Here is a 19,602-nt window from a genome sequence, read left to right as displayed (position 1 = left end):
ATTGGAGGTGGTTGGTGGCATGTAAGATGCGTCACATGAATGGATTCACAATTTCTTAAAATGTGTTAACCAACATCGAATCCGTCCGGTGTATAACTCTATTCTTAATTCTTAAATGCCATGTGATGTACTACCTGTTTCGAAATATAAAGCTTTTTACAGAGCTAACTTAAATTTCTAAAAGCTTATATTGTGGAACGGAGGTAATATAATTTATCTTGTAAACTACAAACTCTTTAACCCCTTTTTTGAAAATGAAATATTTTAGCCTACTTGCGATGAACTTGAGGGTTTTCTTACTTTACACGAAGACGTAAGACATGATAAAAATGGATACACGTCGTAGCATCTGTATCTGCGTGTGGATAGAGTGGTTAGCGAAATCCAATGAGCACTGGCACTCGACACGTGCGTTGGCCCCCCAGAGAGATACTACTACAACACAAATCCATCTCAATAAAACCCAAAAGAAAGCTTGATTATTATGCCAGGAGGAACATGCTTGTATTAATTGGCAGCTAGTACTACTTCTTCCAACCACTGCAACCTTAATTCTTCTCATTACTCTCACGGTCCGTACGGTACCGTGCACAGTAGTTCTACTTAATCAATGCTTAACACATGAATTAATTTTGCAACTTCATTATTTCCAAATACAAAAAACAATTTTCTATCAAAAAACACTTTCTCCGTTCTAAAATACTTTCCACTCTAGATCTAAAATGTATTCTAAATCAGTCTACATTTTAACTTTGTGATTAGCAACATCATATAAATACGAAGCGGTCTTACTTTTTCTATTGGATCTCACTACTTTTAGTGTAGCTTGGATTAGTAAAATTAATAATCTTTTTGTTCGAAAATAAGTGTCTTAATTTTTTCTAGATATAGATAATCTATAACTAAAATATGTTTAGATATATCTAGGGTTAGATAAAACTAAGACTTGGTAGCACTAGTAAATGTAGTATTATTTTATCTGATTTTTTTTGTGATGTAGACTAAATACGAACAAATGAAGTATGTCTCTACTTTTATCTTGTTGTTTCACCCATGATCTCTCACTCTAAGACAGCTAAATCGTATATTTTTTCTCAAAAATAGAAAGAAACTAAAGTCTAGCACATTAATCAGTGCCATTATTATTAGTTAACCATTTAATCAGTACTACTCACTTCAAAATAGACAAGCACTCACTTTCCCTCTCTAAGCTAAGCATACTAGTTTAGTTTAGCTACTCTCTCTCTAACCACCCACCCTCATCACCACCACCACTGAGCCCCATGCTCTGCTCTCTCTCTCTCTCTCTCTCTCTCTCTCTCTCTCTCTTCCCCATTTCCATGGACAGTTACTGCTCTCTCACTCCTCATAAGCAACCCTAGCTAAATCTCCTTCTCTCTCTAGAGCTAGAGAGTGTGTGCTCTCTTTTGAAAGATCCCTTCTTTTTCCCTTTCAGCTCCCAATCCCTCCTTCTTTTGTCACGAGATGTGGCTTGCCCCAAACTAGCAAGAGAGAGAGCTCCGGCCAAAGCGGCAGCGGCAGGGCCAGACAAAGCTCAGATTCCCGGGGGCGGTGGGCGTCGCCGCTATTTTACCTCCCACCGCCGATTCATCGACGGAAGATCCAACCCCCAGCTGTCGGTCGGCGGCACTCCTAACCACCGGGCGCTTTTCTTTCTTTCCCCCGGGGATTTCTCGCCGTTTCTTGGGCCAGAGGCGGCGCTGCTCTGCTGCGGTTCCGCGGCGGGTCTTGTGCAGCTCCGGCGCTCGATCCGTTTCTCAGGCCAGAGGCGGCGCTTCCCGACGAGCTCTTGAGCAGGCCGCGGCCTCCGCCCCTCTTCTTGGAGCTGTTTGATTGGCTTTGGGGGGAAGCCCGTCCGTTCTCGTGCCCCCGGCGAGCGATTCCGGCGCGCCTTGCTCCCAACCGGAGGGAAATGGCGGTCCTGCGGTCCCGCAGTTGACCAATTCGGCCCCCTCCCTCCCGCCCGCGGCCGGTCGCCCAAAATGGCGGATTTGGGGCTGTGGAGCCAGGGGTGGGCGTGGGTGCTCTCCCAGAAGCACCTCGTCGCCTGGGCGGGCTGCGGCCGGGACCTCGTCGACCGCCACTGGCCGGCCGTCGCCCGGGCCTGCGCCAGCTCGTCGCGCCTCCTGCTCGAGGCGCTCAGGCAGTGGCGGGGCTGCGCGGCCAGGGGCGTCCTCGCGCTCGCCAGCCTCGGCCCCGCCGCCGTCTTCGTCGTCCTCTGGAGCTGCTTCGTCTGCATCACCTCGCCCGCCTGCGCCCTCTACGCTCTCCTCGCCCTGGTTCGTCCTGCTCGCCTTGCTGCAATTCGTTCCCACATTCTAGCTCTCGGATGCGTACTACTGGATAAGGGTTTATTGTGTGTTTCAGATTGTAAATCTTGTCATGTGATGCTTTTGCTTAATTGTGGATTGCATGTTAGGTTCCATCCATCTTTTACTAAAGTACAGTTAAAGTAGTAATTGCTGCTGCAAAAGTATACCAGAACCCCCATTAATAAATTGTCTTGATGTAGTATTACTACTGTCTAGTGTAATCTTATGTCATGCTTTATTAGTACTCATCTGGAGTATGTGCAAATTCTAGATTCTATCTATCCACAATTTAAGATGCTTTAAGTTTTGTCTAACTCTGTCTCACTCTCACTAGAGGAAGGATTGGGTGTCACTGTGTCAATGTAAAAAAAAACACTGCATTACTTAACGATCACCACCACAGGGCATCATTTTGATGCAGAGGCTGGGGCGACCCCATTTCGGAAAAAAAACTGAAAGATCACCACCACAGGCTGTTCTAATCCATTCCTAGTAAATCAGTGCCATGCTAATTATTAGATCCTCTTGTTTGTTGGGTCCTCCCGAAATGCTTAAGTTTAAATTGGAGGTGATTGACTTGTGAAAGCAACTTGCCATTTAAGAAAGTTGATTATGTGATGTTGAGAGGTGTATGTATAATCTCCCCCACGAAACCACTATGTAGTAGGTACCGGGCAATCCAGTTGCTCTTACTATGCAGTATATTGAGTCATTGACTATTTATTCAGACTGGCGCACCTATTACTACTCATGCAGTTGATTGCTAGACAATGTTTATCCAACCATAGTAGGAGTTTGTACCTGTTAGCATTTTCCCTTTGTGTTTTTTTGTGAGATGGGTTAGCGTGTGGCTGGGGGATGTCTGACCTTTTCAGCTATAGGACACTACTGAATCAATAATCACGAGTGAAATAGTACAGAGAGAAATAAGGCTATTTCTCCTTTGGTTTTCTCCCTGTCCTTGCCACTTTTCTTATTGCAATGCAGACTATGTCACTTGCTTCATCAACGTCTAATGTACCTGTTTAGTTAGTAGCTTCTGCCTACAAGTAAGATTACAAGGTTTCCCATGCAAGAAGGATATCAAAGAGGTTATGCTATCTAATAATTTTTTAATGGTGTGCTGTTTCAGGGAGCTGTTGGGGCAGTAATTCACTATATGGGCTATACGCCTGGCCTTCTCATTGTAGGACTGTTTGGGATAATGATTATGTGGATGTATGGCTACTTTTGGATTACAGGAATGCTTCTGGTTGCTGGAGGTTTGTTTGATATGATTATTTAAGTCGATGTTTTTTTTACAATTTTCTTTCATCAAAGCCATGACTTGTTTTTGCCAATTTATTTGACCCTTTCATCTAATGGAGGCTCCTCTGTGATAATGCAGGTTGTATGTGCTCTTTGAAGCATGCACGCTTTGTGATACCTGTGTTGGCTATGTATGCTCTTTATAGTGTGGCTGTTCGTGTCGGATGGCTTGGGGTTTTCTCCACGCTGAACCTTTCTTTCATTACGAATGATCTTCTCAACAAGTTGCTGCTAGGATACGAGGGAAGCACAGAAGAGAGAACGTTTGAGGAAATGAAGGATTCTGATCCAGCCACGGATGCCTTCTTTGGTAGCCCTGAGTACCCTCCTACTCCGGACAGTGAACCAGAGACCGTGTCTTCTGCAAAGCCCTTTCGCTCAGAACCTACTCAAGATGTGTTACATGTACAAAAGGAGCCATCTCCTAGTAAAATAGTAGAATCAGATACTACTTCGTTGGATGAGATCAAGAGGATAATGGATGGTTCAACCTATTATGAAGTTATGGGCGTCCCTCGGAACTTGAGTATTGATCTGAAGGAACTGAGAAATGGGTACAAAAGAATGGTAATACACAGCAACCCTATAAGCTGAGAGATCATTCATCTTTCTGTTCCTTACTCTTGTGGTGCATTTTGTCTTTCTAGGCAAGACTTGTCCATCCTGATAAAAACATGGGAAATTCATTGGCATGTGAATCATTCAAAAAGCTTCAGTCAGCTTATGAGGCAAGTGCTTTGGGAGTACATGCTTCTGCATTTTCATTGATTAGATTATTACCAAGTCTGGTAGCTTTACAGTTCTTAGATCAGAACTCTGTTTTTTGACCCTCGATAAAGCTAACTGTTGTAGTCATACCTTCATGCAGGTACTCTCGGATTTAGCAAAGAAAAACAGCTATGATGAACAACTGAGAAAAGAAGAATCGCGTCAAATGAATCAGAGATCACGAGTTGTCTCCCAACCGGTGGGTTCTTCTTGTAAATAACTAAATATGGAATCTGCATGTCTTTCATGTATACATGATCTACTTAACTTTTGGAGTGCACAATGCGATCTCTAGTTTTCTGCACAATCCCCTGTCTGAGACCTTTTCTATATCACTTTATTATCAAGTTCATGTATATTGAAAAATGACTCAGATATAATGTGCCATCTCTCAACAGCTATTCTTGTTTTGTTAGTATGGCATCTATTCAGTAATCTTTTTGCACATAACCTGGGCAATCTTGTAAACAATGTGATTTCTACATGACTCCCTGTTTTGAACAACTTGTTTGGTACTGTTCTTTTTGTGTAACTCATGTTTAATTCAAGAATAAGCTCATTTGATTAACTTCCTTTTGTAGAGTGGGGTAGAGTTCATCTCTGAAGAGTCGAGGCGTATACAGTGCACAAAGTGTGGTAATTTTCATTTATGGATATGCACCAAGAGAAGCAAAGCAAAAGCAAGATGGTGCCAGGTTAGGACCCCGACATGTACTTTTAGGGCATTTGTTAACTGATCGTATCACTCCAGCTAATTTGAATGAATGATGTGTGTAGGATTGTTCTCAGTACCATGTTGCCAAGGATGGAGATGGATGGGTGGAAAATGGATATTCAACATCCTTGAAGGTATACTTTTGTGTAATCACATGTAAACTCAATTACATTTTACCTCTCTGTTTACATGAAGCACTTCTAGATGGCCATTTCTGGATTATCAAATCTAAACACTAGAGACTAAGTATTGGTGTCTGAAACAAATGGAGAACGATGTTCAAAAGCATAATCTTCTGAATCCTAGCATTCTACACAGATATTTGATAGGAAGTTCATCAAATCTTCATTTTACATAGTGAGGCCTTGGTCCTTACTACTTGTTTTATTGCTTAAACTGATCTAGTCATGTATTTCCTGAAGGCAATTTTGAGCTTGAGCAAACTTGATGAATTGAGCTGTAGCAGTCCCACTGTCTTTTGATTATATGCCATCCAAAGAAAATATTAACTGTGCTAAAGGTGGATGCTCAAAGTATTTGAGTAAACTTATATCTCAATGGCAATATTAGCTACAGACCTACAGTGAATTTCTTCATTGCATAAACAAACTATTTTGTATATGGATAGCACATTTAAGAAACACTCAACTGATAGCATGCGCGTATGTTTTGCAGTTGGGAAGACTAATGCTCAGTAGAACATGTATTCAGTTCTTTCTTGTTTGTTCATTTCAGATACAAATACCCCAAGCTTTTGTTTGTGCGGAGAGTAAAATATTTGATGTGTCTGAGTGGGCTACCTGCCAGGTGAGTGTTCATCTCCCTCGTTGTCGTCTTTAATTTCCTTGTTTATTTAAGTTTTCACACAAATATGATCCGCATCTTCGTTATTCAGAGGGTTTTCATGCATTCCTTGCTTTACTCTTCATATGCTACTACTCTGCAGTTCATAATGAAACATCATGCTGTGACATATTCTGCTTTTGTAGTTTCCTTGTGGTTTATGCATCGATTGTCTAGTATCACATTGAGAACTGAGTGCTAGCTCAGTGGCAAGGCTTGCGAGTGCGCAACCAGCCCACCCAGGTTGGAGTCCCAAGGGGACCGAATTAAACGGGGTGTTATCTAGTGGACTAGCGCGTATAACTCTGCTGCTGGAGAGGTCTCATCTATCTAACAACGCCAATTGGTCGCTCCTCTTCCCCGCTACAGTAGGGAGGGGCGTTTTTTCTGAACACCTCCGGGAAATCCACCTCGCACGCCGTTGGGTCGCTGATTCCCTCCCCTCCGGCGGTCGCTCCGGCGGCGGGAGGGTGGGGAATCGTCGATCCACGGCCTGTATATAGCGTAGGGTTGTCTTGGTCGCTTGCCGGCGGCGCTGAGGAGGAGGCGGCAAGGTCGGCGCGGCGTTTTGAGGTGAAGATCTCCCTCTCTGGCGATGGCGCTCCCAGGAGCCCTGTGGCCATGTCTTCGTCTTCTCCGAGCTTCAGGGTCTGCGGATCTGGTGAGTTCGGTCTCCCCTCACCGGCGGCGGCGTGGCGGTCGAGCCGGAGTTTCAAGAATAAGGAAGAGGAGGTTATGAGGAGTCCGGCGATGGAGTTGGGGTGCGGCGGTGTAAGTTCTCAGGAGCTGGCGACCGGCGACTTCCCGTCCGCGGAGGGGCTGCGCCCGATCCAAGCCATCAAGGGTCCAGCGGCGGCGGCGCGCCACCGGCTGCATCAAGCTCGTCTTCTTCATCGGGATCCAGGGGTCTTTTCCGTATTTCTGCCTTTGTTCTGGGTCTTTCTGTAAGAACTGGACTTTAATATAATCTCCTTTTCTGCGCAAAAAAAAGGGAGGGAATCTTCCCCCTTTGGTCAACGTTTTAGTATCACTTTGCTCATGACCGAATTTAGTTTCTGTAGTTTAGGATCGTATAGTACTTTGAAAACAGGTTCTGTTGTTCCATGAATCCTGTGATATGGATCGATACAGAATTGACTATACTTGTGATAATATTGCTTAATTTATTTGAAATAATAAATATCCATGCCATGGTCTTCTAAAGCACAATGACCATATTAAGCTCTGGAAAAGTAGGACAAAAAAGTTATCTTGCACTTAAGTGGTACCATCAACCGCTGTTATATCATTTTCTGATAATAGACAAAAGATGCTGTTTGGCGTTATCTGGGGAAGGGGAAAACATTTTGCTAACTCTTGACAATTTTGTTGATTATCCAGGGGATGGAGTGCAAACCAAACACTCATGGTCCAACTTTTATGGTGAACATGGTTGGCGCTGATAGGATGCCTCAGAGATCCTACAGCTCTCGGTATCCCTTCAGCTTGGATGCAGAGATGATCCCTGAGGACGAATTCGAGATGTGGCTCCAGCAGGCGTTAGCGACAGGCGTGTTCACCGACAGCCCGAAACGTAGGAAAAGCTGGAGCCCCTTCAAACTACCTCAGAAAGGAATGAGAAGTTGGCGGCGATCGTCATCAGGGAATGACATTAAGTAGCATGGCTGGCCGCATGGGGCCTCAGGTGACAGTGACATTGGGAAAAGGCAAATAATACAAACGCTTGTATTTGTAAATAGACTGACCCAAAACATTGCCTGGATAAGCAACTAATTTTTTGTCCGAAAAGAGAAACAAGGAGCAAAAGGAACTCTTTACATGGAAAGGCGGGTGAATCTGACTGTCCAAATTTCCTTTTCTCTGCAATGGATTCTCAGGAGTTCTTTCGGAAAGACCAGGTGTTGGCTGTCCAGCGTATGAGCTGCAACCGTAAGTGGTGCATTGATCGGCATCCGAGAGAATGCCAAGAAAAATGCCTGGATCACCGGAGCAGATTCTACGAGAATTGAAGGGATGTTCTTTGTGAAACATCATTGAGAGGATGCTTGTGTTCACGGGGCAGCAAGTTCTGCGAGAAGTCTTTCTGGAGAACGGAAGGAAAGGAAGACTGGCTGCTGTGTATACAATCTTGCATCAATGTTACTGCTTTGTTGTAACATTGTACACTGACACTGACATCCTGTGAAAAACTTCCATAATCCAGCTCTGTGTCGTAACACGCTCCTTGCACTTTGTAACGATCTGGGGACAAATATAGCCATCCTGGATTGTCTCCTGTTGTCATTTCTTGTTGCTGGATACTTACTACTGGTTAATCTGACTTAACTGGACTTACCTGGGTGCCCTGATATAGACCAAACATGCACTATTTTTAGCATGGTTACCTATGGTTATTATTATCTGTCTGACGAATATGGAAGAGGGAGAGGTTACCCGGTATGGTTTCACTTTTGGCATGCTTCTGTTTCCTAGAAATAGCTGGACTTTCTTTCACATTTGTGGGGATGGACTCACCTGTTTTTGGACTCTACTGTACTGTGTGTTCGTTGATACTAGTTCGAGGCCAGACTGAAGGAAGAATGTGTCATCTATGAATGTAGTTGCTAAATCAGTAGAAACAAAAAGTGCATTGTAACATGCCATGTGCACTCTTTTGTCTGGTGGTCTGAAATAGCGACGCCTTCTTTTTGTTTTGGATCGCATGCATTTCACAGACTTTTATTTTATTTTCTAAAGAAAAAAAAACATGTTGGACACAATGTTGGCAAGGAGACTAAATGAAAGGTGAATTCTGTATTTTTGAAGATCTGTTTCATGAACACTTTGTCTTTCTTTGTGTAAGAGATGTGATAGAACACTGGACTTATGTGGGTAGGATTAAATGCTGGACCTAGATCTAAATTAAAAGGATATGTACTGGAGTACTAATAACAAATCGGTAGCTGACAGTACAGCCTATGTAGTATGTCAAATATTATGCGGATGAACTCGTGATGTACCAGAGGATTAGTCAGCATGATTAATCAATGTAAAATACGGCTATTGCACCAAAGGAGTTAATTAGGAGGGAAAGCAAGGGATTTGTTGGGGGTACTAACGCGGAAAGGTCAAAACACGGATGCGCACTCACGGCCAATAAAAATGGACCACACATTTATCAGGTTTCCAACGCCTAACTTTTACCTGTCGTGGAGATTAAGTAATAAAAGAGAAATATAGCACACCCTCTGTCTAGGACCTTCTAGCTTTTTTCTGGAGAGTTAAAGCTATTTTAAATTTTAATTGAGTTTATGCAAAATATAATATTATTTATGAATCAAATACTTATATGATGAAAATATACTTTATCACGAACCTAATGATAGTACTAATTTATTTGTGCCATTTTAGTTAAACAAAATTGAACTTAAAAATGTTTGACTCTTCAAAAACAAATGGAAGTACATCTTTTGTCGGCGGAGGGAGTACTACTTAAGTGACGTAAATAGAAAGGAAGATTTTCACGTAGTTCTACGAAACTAGAATAAGTCTACTGGAATGGAGAATTGTGACTCCCAAGCTCTAAAGAAATAAAAAATCATATTTCTCAATGCAAACTCTCACTTTTAAATAATTTGTAATCTGAGCTACAAAAAAAAAGTGGATCTAAATACAATGAACAATGCATATTCTGAAATCTCTAACTATTTATCAGATTTGGTCATTTTTTGTAGCCCATAATACAAAGACTTTCTCAATTCAATTTTGCATGCTTACATCACTGAATACTTCCAAATAAAAATTAGATTCTTTAAGCAGGTAAATATGATTTTTAAGAGCACTGAAATTTGGGAGTCAGCTGGACTCTTCGATGTCTGTTTGTAATTATTATTTTGGAAAACATCTAGTGCAACGTAGACACAGACGATACATTGGCACACCTACCACACAGGCGCCCACACAGAAGGGAAGTCAAACTAGCATTTCAATCATAATCACCACACTAGCCATCCAACCTTTGGTTCGTTCTCATGTATGTCTGTAGTTTGACACATGCAACCCAATTATATAAAATTATACCTAACATGATTATCACAAACCGCCCGTGCCGAAAAAGACTTACTCATCCGATAGACAAGATGAAATTATAAAATTGTAAACCACAAGTGTTGAGACAACACCAATGATATTTAAAGAAAAGGTCAGGGACATATGCCTAGTTTGTTAGTTTCCTCATTTATTATTATACTAGAGGAGATGCTAGTGACTAGTGAGTAGTGATGAATTTCTGTTATTTAATAGGACTAGTGGATTACCAGAAGGGACAAACATGAACGTTTGTATCGAGCTGAACACAGCAAGCATAAATTAAGGTAAAGCACTAAAGTGATCGAGCCAACTCCACTACAAACAAATATTAGTGCAAAGCTGTGGCGGCTATACTCTCTTTAGCTCCAATTCAACTGAATGATGTAAACAACTATGGAACTTTTGAAATAAGCTTGAAATACAGGACTATAACGGATTGCACCGATCATCAACATATTATATTGTATTTTTGAGCATCAACTATTATATTGTCGTGGAGAACCGAGACCTATTTACGGAGGTCTGTACACGGTTGGAGGATACGGCGAGGGATACTTTTTCCCTACATGGGTGGCAGCATAGTCTACGGATAGTAGCTCCACCTACACCTTAGGCGTCATCTCCGATATGTATCTCGCCTAGTTTTCTTTATGTAACTTTTTTCACTTGAGACAACAAACGGCTGTGTGCATCCTGGTTATGCAGAGGCTGGATGTAACTGCTTCTTGAAGTAATAAAGCATCATTTATCGAAAAAAAATATTATATTGTCTTTTTTGGCTTAAAACCTTCTAAAACCATACGATTATAAATTCACAATATTAGAATGCCATGTCTGCAAGAACCATATGAGATGGAATTTACACCAATTTTTCACTTGCATCTAGTATATACTGAACACAATATGCATGGGTATAATAGAGGCGCCACGTTAGTCCAAAAAAATCCGAAGTATCGTAATAGTTAGATCTAAAATTTACCGCTAGAATTTAACAAAAGTTAATATTTATCATGTAACCTCTTTGAGACGGTTTATGTTGACAAGATGAGACGTGGACTTCCAGTTAAGGAACTAATGCTAGTAAGATGGACACTACTTTCCTAGGAGTAATGTGGTAGTTGTCAACAAAAACAATCAATCTGCCTAGAACAGGGTGGCAAAGCAAAGAGCTGCTAGGATCTATGCGTGTGTGGCTGTTTCAAGCGTTAATGCGTTGATGATGAGCTGCAGGTACAACCACCCTACTAAAAATCTAATCGTAGGTTTGCTCTCAAGAAAACTACATTTCTAATTTGAGTGCAAATATATATTCCAAAACTTCGTTTATTGAACATTTTTCTCACGGATCCACGCCAACATGTCCACAAGCTGTTGACTACTGTTTGTATAAACATGCAAGGGAATACACCCAAAATGAAATAACTATTTTTAGCAACAAATGATCATGTCAAATAATCACTAAGTTTCATAGTGAAGTCAAAATTTCATCAGCTCAAAAGTCTTAAAAAATCATCTTTTTTTTTTCTACAATTAGCATGGTGGGCCCTCGTACCACGGCATCATCTTTAGGGAGCTGAGTGTTTGATAAATAAACTATTGTTAGGTATGGTATTAAAAAAAGAAATACTTCCTTTGATCTAAGTTATCAGTAGCAGCAGATATAATGACTATACAGATTCTAAGATTTATCTCGTCTAAATCTGCGACAAATAATTAAGTAATTAGACAGGAAGGAGTACTGGACCAGGGTTTTCGTATGTCTACCGGGTCCACGCAACCTCGTGCGTTCAAATAGTCGAAGGAGAGAAAAATTCTCACACGCCCGAATCTCAAAGCAGCGGAGCGGGCGACCCGTGACTGGAGCGGGTGAGTGGACAACGCAAGACAGCGACCGCCAACGGCGCTCTCTCCTGCTTTTCGGCCGTGACGTCCCCGACAAACCAACCGCCGTCTTGGAATACCTAGCGTGTATTCCAAGTTTTCCAACGCTGCGGCCACCCCCAGTACCCCCACCCTCCTCTTGCTTCGCCTCTGTAGTTCGCCATTGCTGGTGTGGCGTTGTACAGCTTGGACTCGTGAGCATAAATTAAGTTAACGCACCAAAGTGATTGACCATGACCAATCAATCAAACGAAAAGGAGCCCAACTTGAAGAATCCTAGGTTGAAACTGTGGCAGCTACACCGTCTTCAGCTCCTTCGATTATTGATACCCCTAAGGCCTTGTTTGGTATTAGAGTTTTAGTGGGGATTAGCGCGGATAATCCGCTCGAAATTTTAAATCCCCACTTATCCCCAATGCATGTTTGGTGCTAGAGTATGAGAGAGTTTAATCCCCACTTATTCTCACTTATCCCCACTTTTCCCCCAAATTTTAGTGTAATTTTTTCAATCCCCAATACTCTACCCCTACCTAGTGGATTGGGGATGGGGTTTTGTGGGGATTGGGTGACAGCAGTAATTCACCCAATACTCTAGAGTATTATCCCCAGTAATCCCCACTGATACACTAGTACCAAACAAGGCCTAATAAGGGTGGGTTGGCATTGCAGAGGTATATAATTTTTCTTCCAACTTTATCAAACTTTGCATTGTTTGACTAAATTTATACGCCTTGTTTTTATGTAACCGGTGGTGTAAGCCATTGCATAACTCCTTTTGTTGCCATGCCACATCGTGATCAATTTTATAATAAATTGTTAAATTACTCACAAAACTAGATAAAATGGGCATGGATTTGCTATGCCTCGATTAACTGAGATTTTCTGAAGTCAAAGTGCAACTGGATCGAGTTGCACCTTTTTTTGAATTGCAGTTGCACTTTCTTCAGATGACGAGGATTTAAGAAAAGCTCGACGATCCATCGCAAACACATGGGAAAAACCTTAGTCGATTTGAGCACGGATTGATCGATGGATCCAATTTTTGTCGAGTTTCATACACGGGTTTTAGAGCATTTCTATTCGTGCCTCTTAAAGAGCGTTCGACACAACAATCTGATGCGTCTTTACAAGAGCGTCGTGCAAAAAGAAATAAAAATTCTGGATAAAAGAAAAACCTTTACCTAGCTCTAGCTGCATGACTTAAACACACCGTCCGAATGCATGCATGCATGCATACATGGGCAGAGGAAACTAGCCCATGAAGAAAAAATTAGGTGGGATAAATTGCGAGATAGATGAGGCAGAAATGAACGACCAGTGACCTCGCATGCATGCATCCATACTTTTCATCCGATGTAAGATTCATATCCAATGCTAAATTCAGGTACAGAGACAGCGGAAATGAAATGCTATTTAGCTTTGAAAGAATTAAGAGCATCTTCACCCGTGTCCGCCAAAGAATTTTGGGACGTGCCGGACAATTTTTCGTTCCCAGTCGCTCCCTCAAAGCCCTTTCTATCCAGCGCGGTTCAATACGGTGTCCGGCACCCCGATCCCGTCCCCGATCCACATAGGACGCTCTAGACATGCCGGACACATCAAGAAGCAAGGTGGGGAGTGGTGGGCCTGACGCATCATTGACACATAAAAATTTAACCAGTCTCCCACCACATTCCTAACCTTAAATCCCACTCCAGAGGCAGAGCCTGCACCAGCAGGCGCGTCGACGACAACGTCTGCTAGTACACCTACGTCAGTGGCATCAGCATCGACATCGGTGATGGAACAGGCAGACCTTGTCGTGCTCGACGGGCCTACGTCAACTCAGGATGCACTGTCGGTTGGGGGAACTATTTAAATTTATGTTTGGAGAACGCGGATGAGAAGCGACGTCTCCCAAACACGGCATGAAGAAAAGGCATTCTGTAAAGATCAGACGCTGTCTGGGGGACGGGGCTGAAAGATGCTTAAGTTCTTTTTATTTTGTTTGGGGTCCCCTAAACGTTCGTCTGAATTTTTCATTTTTTTGGTCTCAGTTTGTTTGTGCACTCGAAAATCAAGAAGCAGTGGAGCGGGCGACCCGTGGGTGGACAGGTGAAGAAAGACAGCGACCAGCACCAACGGCCAACGGCGCGTCCCCTGGCCCCTCTTCCCCGACGGAAACCCCGTCAGCGTCATCGTCATCGCCCATTCGCCCTGACCCAGCAGCCAGCAACAACCACCGCCCCATCCAACTGGCTACCCGTGGGTGGATCTCTCTGCAGTTCCCTGCTGATTTTTCTGTCTTCCTTTCCAATTCCAACTGGCAACCGCTCCCCCTCTCCCTCTCTCCACCAACGGAGGAGCGCGACGGGACGGGACAGCCCAGAGAGAAAGCAGCCGCCTTCGCTGGAAAGGCCGCGGCGTAGCGCAGCGCACTGCTGCGGTGGCTGTGCTGCGTCTCTCTCTCTCGACCTCGCTCTGCTTCCCCCGCGCGCCCTCTTTTGGGTTTTCGTTTTCGTTTCCCGCCCCTGAAGTAGCCAAGGGGGAAATTGATACACAGAGCGAGTCTCCGGGAGGCGGCTCCGTCCGTTGGCTTCTTTGCTGCTCTTGCCGCCGGGGACAACACATGGCGGCGGCGGCGGCTGAACCCGTGAGTTCCTCAACTAACCTTCCTCTTGTTTTTTTTAATAAGTTTTCCTCCACTTCGGAGAAAGAACACCGAACATTCCTTTCCGCACATCGGTTCTTCAGTCAATGAAGCGGGTCTAGTACTTTAGTTTAGTAATTCAGCCCATGTTCGGTCTAATTATTGAGCGGATAATTAGGGGTCAATTAACGTGCTCGGAAGTGTGGATAGATTCTGCAGGGAGTTGCAATCGCAAAAGGAAAGACAATGAACAAGTAAAAAAAGTACAGTAGTTAATAAAATCACCCAAGAAGTTTGACTTTCAAACCTATGCTATGAGTATAACACAACGAACAGTTTGACTGCAAATGTTCATACTCCAAGCAGAACAGAACAGAGCCCCTCCACTTCTGAATTGCCAGCGCGTTTTTAATCAACGTCCAATCTGGAAGCTTGGAGGGCTGCATTTTGCCTTGCTACGCAGTTGAATAATCTCTTCGATTTGTTTAATCTGGAAAAGAATCTTGGAATGTTTTCGCTGACACCGTAGACTAAGGGTGTGTTTGGTAAGCCGGGGCTACTCAGAAATTCTCCTCTCAACGGAGATTTTGAGGAGATCCGGTGTTTGTTAGCCCGGCTCGGGCCATCTCCACACTGCTGAGGGCATACAGAAAAGGCCTCAGAGCCGGGTTGGAGAGCGAAGCTCAGATCGAGCTTCCCTACTCATCCGGGATGAGGCAATCCCGCAAAACACTGTAGCCGTGCCCTGCCCGACCCCCAGACCCCCACCCCGCAGCATCATTTCCCCCAACCGGCCTCCTCTCTCTCTTCCCGTCCCTGGAGCGCCCGACCCTGGACGCCCCCTGCCGTCGCTGGCCGCCGCCCGTCCCTGGCCGCCGCCCGACCCTGGCCGCCGCCCGTCCTGGACACCGCCCGACCACGGACGCCCCGCCGCCGTCGGCCGCCGCCGCCCGTCCCTGGAGCGCCGCCCGTCCTCGGCCGCCGCCCGTCCACGGAGCGCCGCCCGACCCCCGCCGCCGCCCGTCCCGGACACCGCCCGACCATGGACGCCCCGCCGTCGCTGGCCGCCGCCCGTCCCTGGAGCGCCGCCCGTCCTCGGCCGCCGCCCGTCCTGGAGCGCCGCCCGACCACGGCCTGGAGCGCCGCCCGACCAGACGCGCGTCGGCCCGTGCTCCTCCCGCGCCGGAAAGAGGCCAGACGAGCCAGCGCCGGCGCCCCACGGCCCTCCTTCCGCCGCCTCCCACCACCGCCGGCGCCCCACGGCCAGCCATCGCCGGCAATCTGCTCCAGTCCCGGCTGAGGGCCTGATTGCTTTTTTATTTTTGTGTTGAAGGTTCTTTGTGTAAAATTCTGGACCTCTCTGCAAATTGCTTTATGTGTGACCGGTTGAGCTCAGATTTGGCTCACCAAACAACATCTTACCTCACCATGGCTGAGCACGCCCGACCTACCAAACACGTCTTAAATCTCAGCTTAACTTGTATAAGGTCAGATTTTCCCAGGTGGGATAGTCTTTCTGTGGTGACCCGGTCTACCAAACACACCCTAAACTCCCATGGTTTTGTCATCTTTCTGCAGTTGGAGTATGACCTGCAGCAAGAGCTTTCCGACATCATGATCCACGGCTACATCAGCAACCTACACCGCCAGTTCGAGACGAAGCTACTGGAGAATCACAGCATTATCAGCACACTGACCAAAACTTTCAAAGAAAACGTTTCCAATATCACCACGCTGCGAGACGATCTCGCCAGCATCGTGGCGGCAGCTTCAGGGCCCAGCGTGAAAGACAGCGGCGAGCCCCCCGTCGTGGCGCAGACGGACGAGGCCGCGCATTACATCCCCGACTTCTCGCTCCTGAAGCACTTGAGCGCTGACGAGTTCATGGGCTTCCTCAAGTCGGAGTGGACGAAACTCCAGAGGGAGCACGAGTACGAAATGCATCTCAAGACCGAAGAGCTGTTCAGGCTCAAGAGGGATTTCGCGAAAGATGGAGCTGTCCTGCCTCTCAGGAAAGAGAGGGAGCTCGAGTTTATCAAGTCAAAGTTGATTCAGACTATCTCAAAAATGAATGACATTATCGCGAGGAAAGAGGGCTCTGATTGTTTTGATTACGATGAGGATGGTGAGCTCTGCAGACTAAAGGACAGAATTGCTTCTCTGCTGGAGGAGAATGAGCGTCTCCGAGGCTTGCTGGCAGATAAAAGGAAAGAGGCTAAGCAGCTATCTTCACAGGTGGTGGACGCGCAGAACAGTATCGCGCGACACTCGTTGTCAGAGTCAAAACTTTCGAATCAAATTCAGAAGCTCTGCGGTGAGCTTGACGACCTAAAGATCGAGAGCCACTTGAAAGATCTACTGGAACAATCTCTGTTAAAAGAAGTATTTGGTAACTATGAAAATCAGATTGATGATGGGAACCAGGAGGAGTGCTTGCTCCAAGAGCTGATCATGGAAAAAGAAGAGCAGCTACGTGCCATGTCTAGAGACAGGCAAAAGCTCAAGTATGAGAACGACCAGCTTGTGTCTATTGTAGGATCGACTCTGGTTCAGCACCACGAGGAATTCGACTTGGTCAACGACGAGCTTATGATGTACAGGGAGAAAGTTTGCGAACAGGAGCTACTTATCTTGGAGTTCAGAAGCGAGTCGAGTTCAATGAAGAGCTGTTTGTATGAGGCTCTGCAGCAGATCAATGTCTGCAAGGAAGAGATATGTGGGCTGACTAAGAGCTTGACTTCCATGTCTGTTGCTTTGGAGGAAGCAAAAGAACAGAATGCGTCTCTTGATGCTACTATCCGGGAAATGAAGAGAACATCGGCATCGTGCGTCGACGGTCATGAAGGACACCTAGAATTTGACCTCGTTAGTATGGAGAAGTTGTCTAAAGCATACAGTGATTTTGAAAGCAGAATATCACAAAGTATGAAGCAAAGTGAAATTAGGTGCGCATTGATATCCCTTCCCACTTTGATGTTGCTGTTTATTCAATTAGAGCCACACTTGCCGAGCAAGTTCACTCACTATTCTAAATTCTAAACATGTGCATGTTACAGAAGTGGAGCAACTTGCAGTTTGTCTAGTTCATGTTTCCAAATGTATTGGTCGATAGTTAATTTTTAAATATTTCTGCAGGTTGACTAGTATAATGTGTCAGTTCAACCCACTGGTGCAGCAAGTTTCTGTATTAAAGAAGAAGGAATTCTGGTATAAACAAATACTTGAGATTAAATGCTCGAATCTCAGGAAAGCAGAAGCAGAGGTTAGCCTTCTTTGCGTTGCTTCATTTTGCTTTCGGCTGGTTTGAGTTTTCTAAGGTGAAAATGTCGAACAAAATTCCAAGCAATTTTCAAACTTGGGACTGATGAAAAAGAAGAATGGTGAAAATGATAAATAACATATCCATTTCTAGTAGAGAAATACATGAAGCTTGTTAATTTTGCACTCCACCCAAACAAAAAAGGCAAATCTGGAATCCAGATAAGATGTAATTTTTTGGGATCATCTCAATCTCAATGAGACTTCTTGGTTTCTTAAGTATCTATTTTTTATCTGTAGTGACATAATTCATAGATTATTTTCTAATGTGGTTCAGGTTGATATACTTGGCGATGAGGTCGACACCCTTTTAAGTGTTCTTGGTAAAATCTATATAGCACTTGACCATTATTCTCCTGTTCTGAAGCACTATCCTGGGGTAAGAGAGTTACTCCATAAATTTCCATGATACCAGTTATTCTATTTTTTTGTACATGTAACCTTCTTGCGATCAAGGTTGTACGGTTCATAATTGTTTTTCATGATTCCTTCAGGTGACAGAGATTCTGAATCTAGTGCAGAAGGTGTTGAAAGGAGAAAGTGTTTAGCAATGTAACACTCTGCTGAAATATTAACAACACTATCCGTGTATACATTTGACTTGGACATGATCCTGAGAATAGTTTTGGGCAGTCAGTCAGTTTTTGCAGTGACTTACTAGGAGGAAACAAAGTTGTTAACTTACAGAGCTAGATGCAGTCAGTGATAGACAGCATGATTCAATTGCTAGTGTGACCGAGGTTTTTTTAGGCTTCATTTGTATAGTGTGCAGTTAGTAGTTGGCAATAGCAACCTGTAGGGTTTATTTGTGTGCGCCTTATAGCTTTTAGGATGGGTTGTGGGTGTAGTGTTTCTCTCTTTTTGAGAAAATTGGGTGATTGTTTCTTTGCATGCAGCAGGTGCAGCATGTTGTAGCCCTAGATTGTATTGTTGGTGACTGTTTAAGTCCTAGTTTGTATTACAGTAATTATGTATTTGTAAATTGTAACTAGTGCAGTTTCTGTACTCCATTGTTTTTGAATTGGAAAGCACTAGAAATTGTATTATTGCCAACTAGTTAATGGAAGTATTTGACAAAAAAATGTGGCATGTTTTATTTTAGTCCTTGGCAATGTATGGCACAAGACACTCATACGGGCCCATGAGCCAGTAGGATGTATGATGCACTTCCAAATATGAACTCATCATCTCATTAAGGAGGATGTGTAAACTCACGAAGGCATGAATATAAATCCACCACAGATAAACTTGATAAATGTTCTGAGATTTTGTCCTTTTGCCCTCCAAATCTCCAATCCTGCTTATAAATGCACTAGTCAACAAACACATTCCGCACAACAACAAAATTTTGATTAAATTTGACAACATTTTGTGAAGACTTTTTTTTCATTAAGAAAACTTACACAAAAGCACCATGAGGCATTCAATTTGAAAATTAAAGGGTGAAGAGTCAAAAAAATGCACACAAAATAGGGCACAATGTGACTCCCTCCCCCCATCACGGTTTGGCTATCAAGCGCAATCCGTCCTGCCTAGAATACAATTACACCGCAAGCTCTCAATGTTCCCATAAAAACGTGACATGCAAAGATATTTGAGTATTATGCATGTGCATGCTATTTTTTAAAAATAATCCATCTTGTAGCATATAAGAAAAAAATCGAGTGTCCTTATATCTAAACTTTAGAATTTTTTGTTGTTGGGGGAAACAACAATTCTTTTATTAAATCTTAAGTAGA

General features: G+C 43.9%; 2 protein-coding genes across 2 annotated transcripts; both read left to right on the top strand.

The window, feature by feature from the left end:
• Nucleotides 1–1,303: 1,303 nt before the first annotated feature.
• LOC127298657 (uncharacterized) lies at nucleotides 1,304–8,301 on the top strand. The gene is made up of 9 exons (XM_051328503.2): nucleotides 1,304–2,300; nucleotides 3,466–3,595; nucleotides 3,721–4,208; nucleotides 4,289–4,369; nucleotides 4,510–4,608; nucleotides 4,991–5,104; nucleotides 5,187–5,258; nucleotides 5,860–5,931; nucleotides 7,348–8,301. Exons 1-9 carry the CDS (start codon nucleotides 2,004–2,006, stop codon nucleotides 7,624–7,626), a joined length of 1,632 nt encoding a protein of 543 aa, XP_051184463.1. The 5' UTR covers nucleotides 1,304–2,003; the 3' UTR covers nucleotides 7,627–8,301.
• Nucleotides 8,302–14,218: 5,917 nt separating this feature from the next.
• Nucleotides 14,219–18,909, top strand: LOC127298658 (WPP domain-associated protein). Its single transcript, XM_051328504.1, has 5 exons — nucleotides 14,219–14,548; nucleotides 16,124–17,490; nucleotides 17,681–17,807; nucleotides 18,141–18,242; nucleotides 18,358–18,909. Exons 1-5 carry the CDS (start codon nucleotides 14,525–14,527, stop codon nucleotides 18,409–18,411), a joined length of 1,674 nt encoding a protein of 557 aa, XP_051184464.1. The 5' UTR covers nucleotides 14,219–14,524; the 3' UTR covers nucleotides 18,412–18,909.
• The last annotated feature ends 693 nt before the right edge of the window (nucleotides 18,910–19,602 follow it).

The sequence above is a fragment of the Lolium perenne genome, chromosome 5 (assembly GCF_019359855.2).
Source record: "Lolium perenne isolate Kyuss_39 chromosome 5, Kyuss_2.0, whole genome shotgun sequence".
Taxonomy (NCBI): domain Eukaryota; kingdom Viridiplantae; phylum Streptophyta; class Magnoliopsida; order Poales; family Poaceae; genus Lolium; species Lolium perenne.
Note: the sequence above shows the minus strand (reverse complement) of the source record. Positions and strands in the feature narration are given on the sequence as shown.

Coding starts and splice junctions, on each gene's coding strand:
- LOC127298657 (XM_051328503.2), top strand. CDS start 2,004: ATGGCGGATTTGGGGCTGTGGAGCCAGGGGTGGGCGTGGGTGCTCTCC. Junction 5,105..5,186: donor CAAAAGCAAGATGGTGCCAG/GTTAGGACCCCG, acceptor TGATGTGTGTAG/GATTGTTCTCAGTACCATGT. Junction 5,259..5,859: donor GATATTCAACATCCTTGAAG/GTATACTTTTGT, acceptor TGTTCATTTCAG/ATACAAATACCCCAAGCTTT.
- LOC127298658 (XM_051328504.1), top strand. CDS start 14,525: ATGGCGGCGGCGGCGGCTGAACCC. Junction 14,549..16,123: donor CGGCGGCGGCGGCTGAACCC/GTGAGTTCCTCA, acceptor ATCTTTCTGCAG/TTGGAGTATGACCTGCAGCA. Junction 17,491..17,680: donor ATGAAGCAAAGTGAAATTAG/GTGCGCATTGAT, acceptor ATATTTCTGCAG/GTTGACTAGTATAATGTGTC.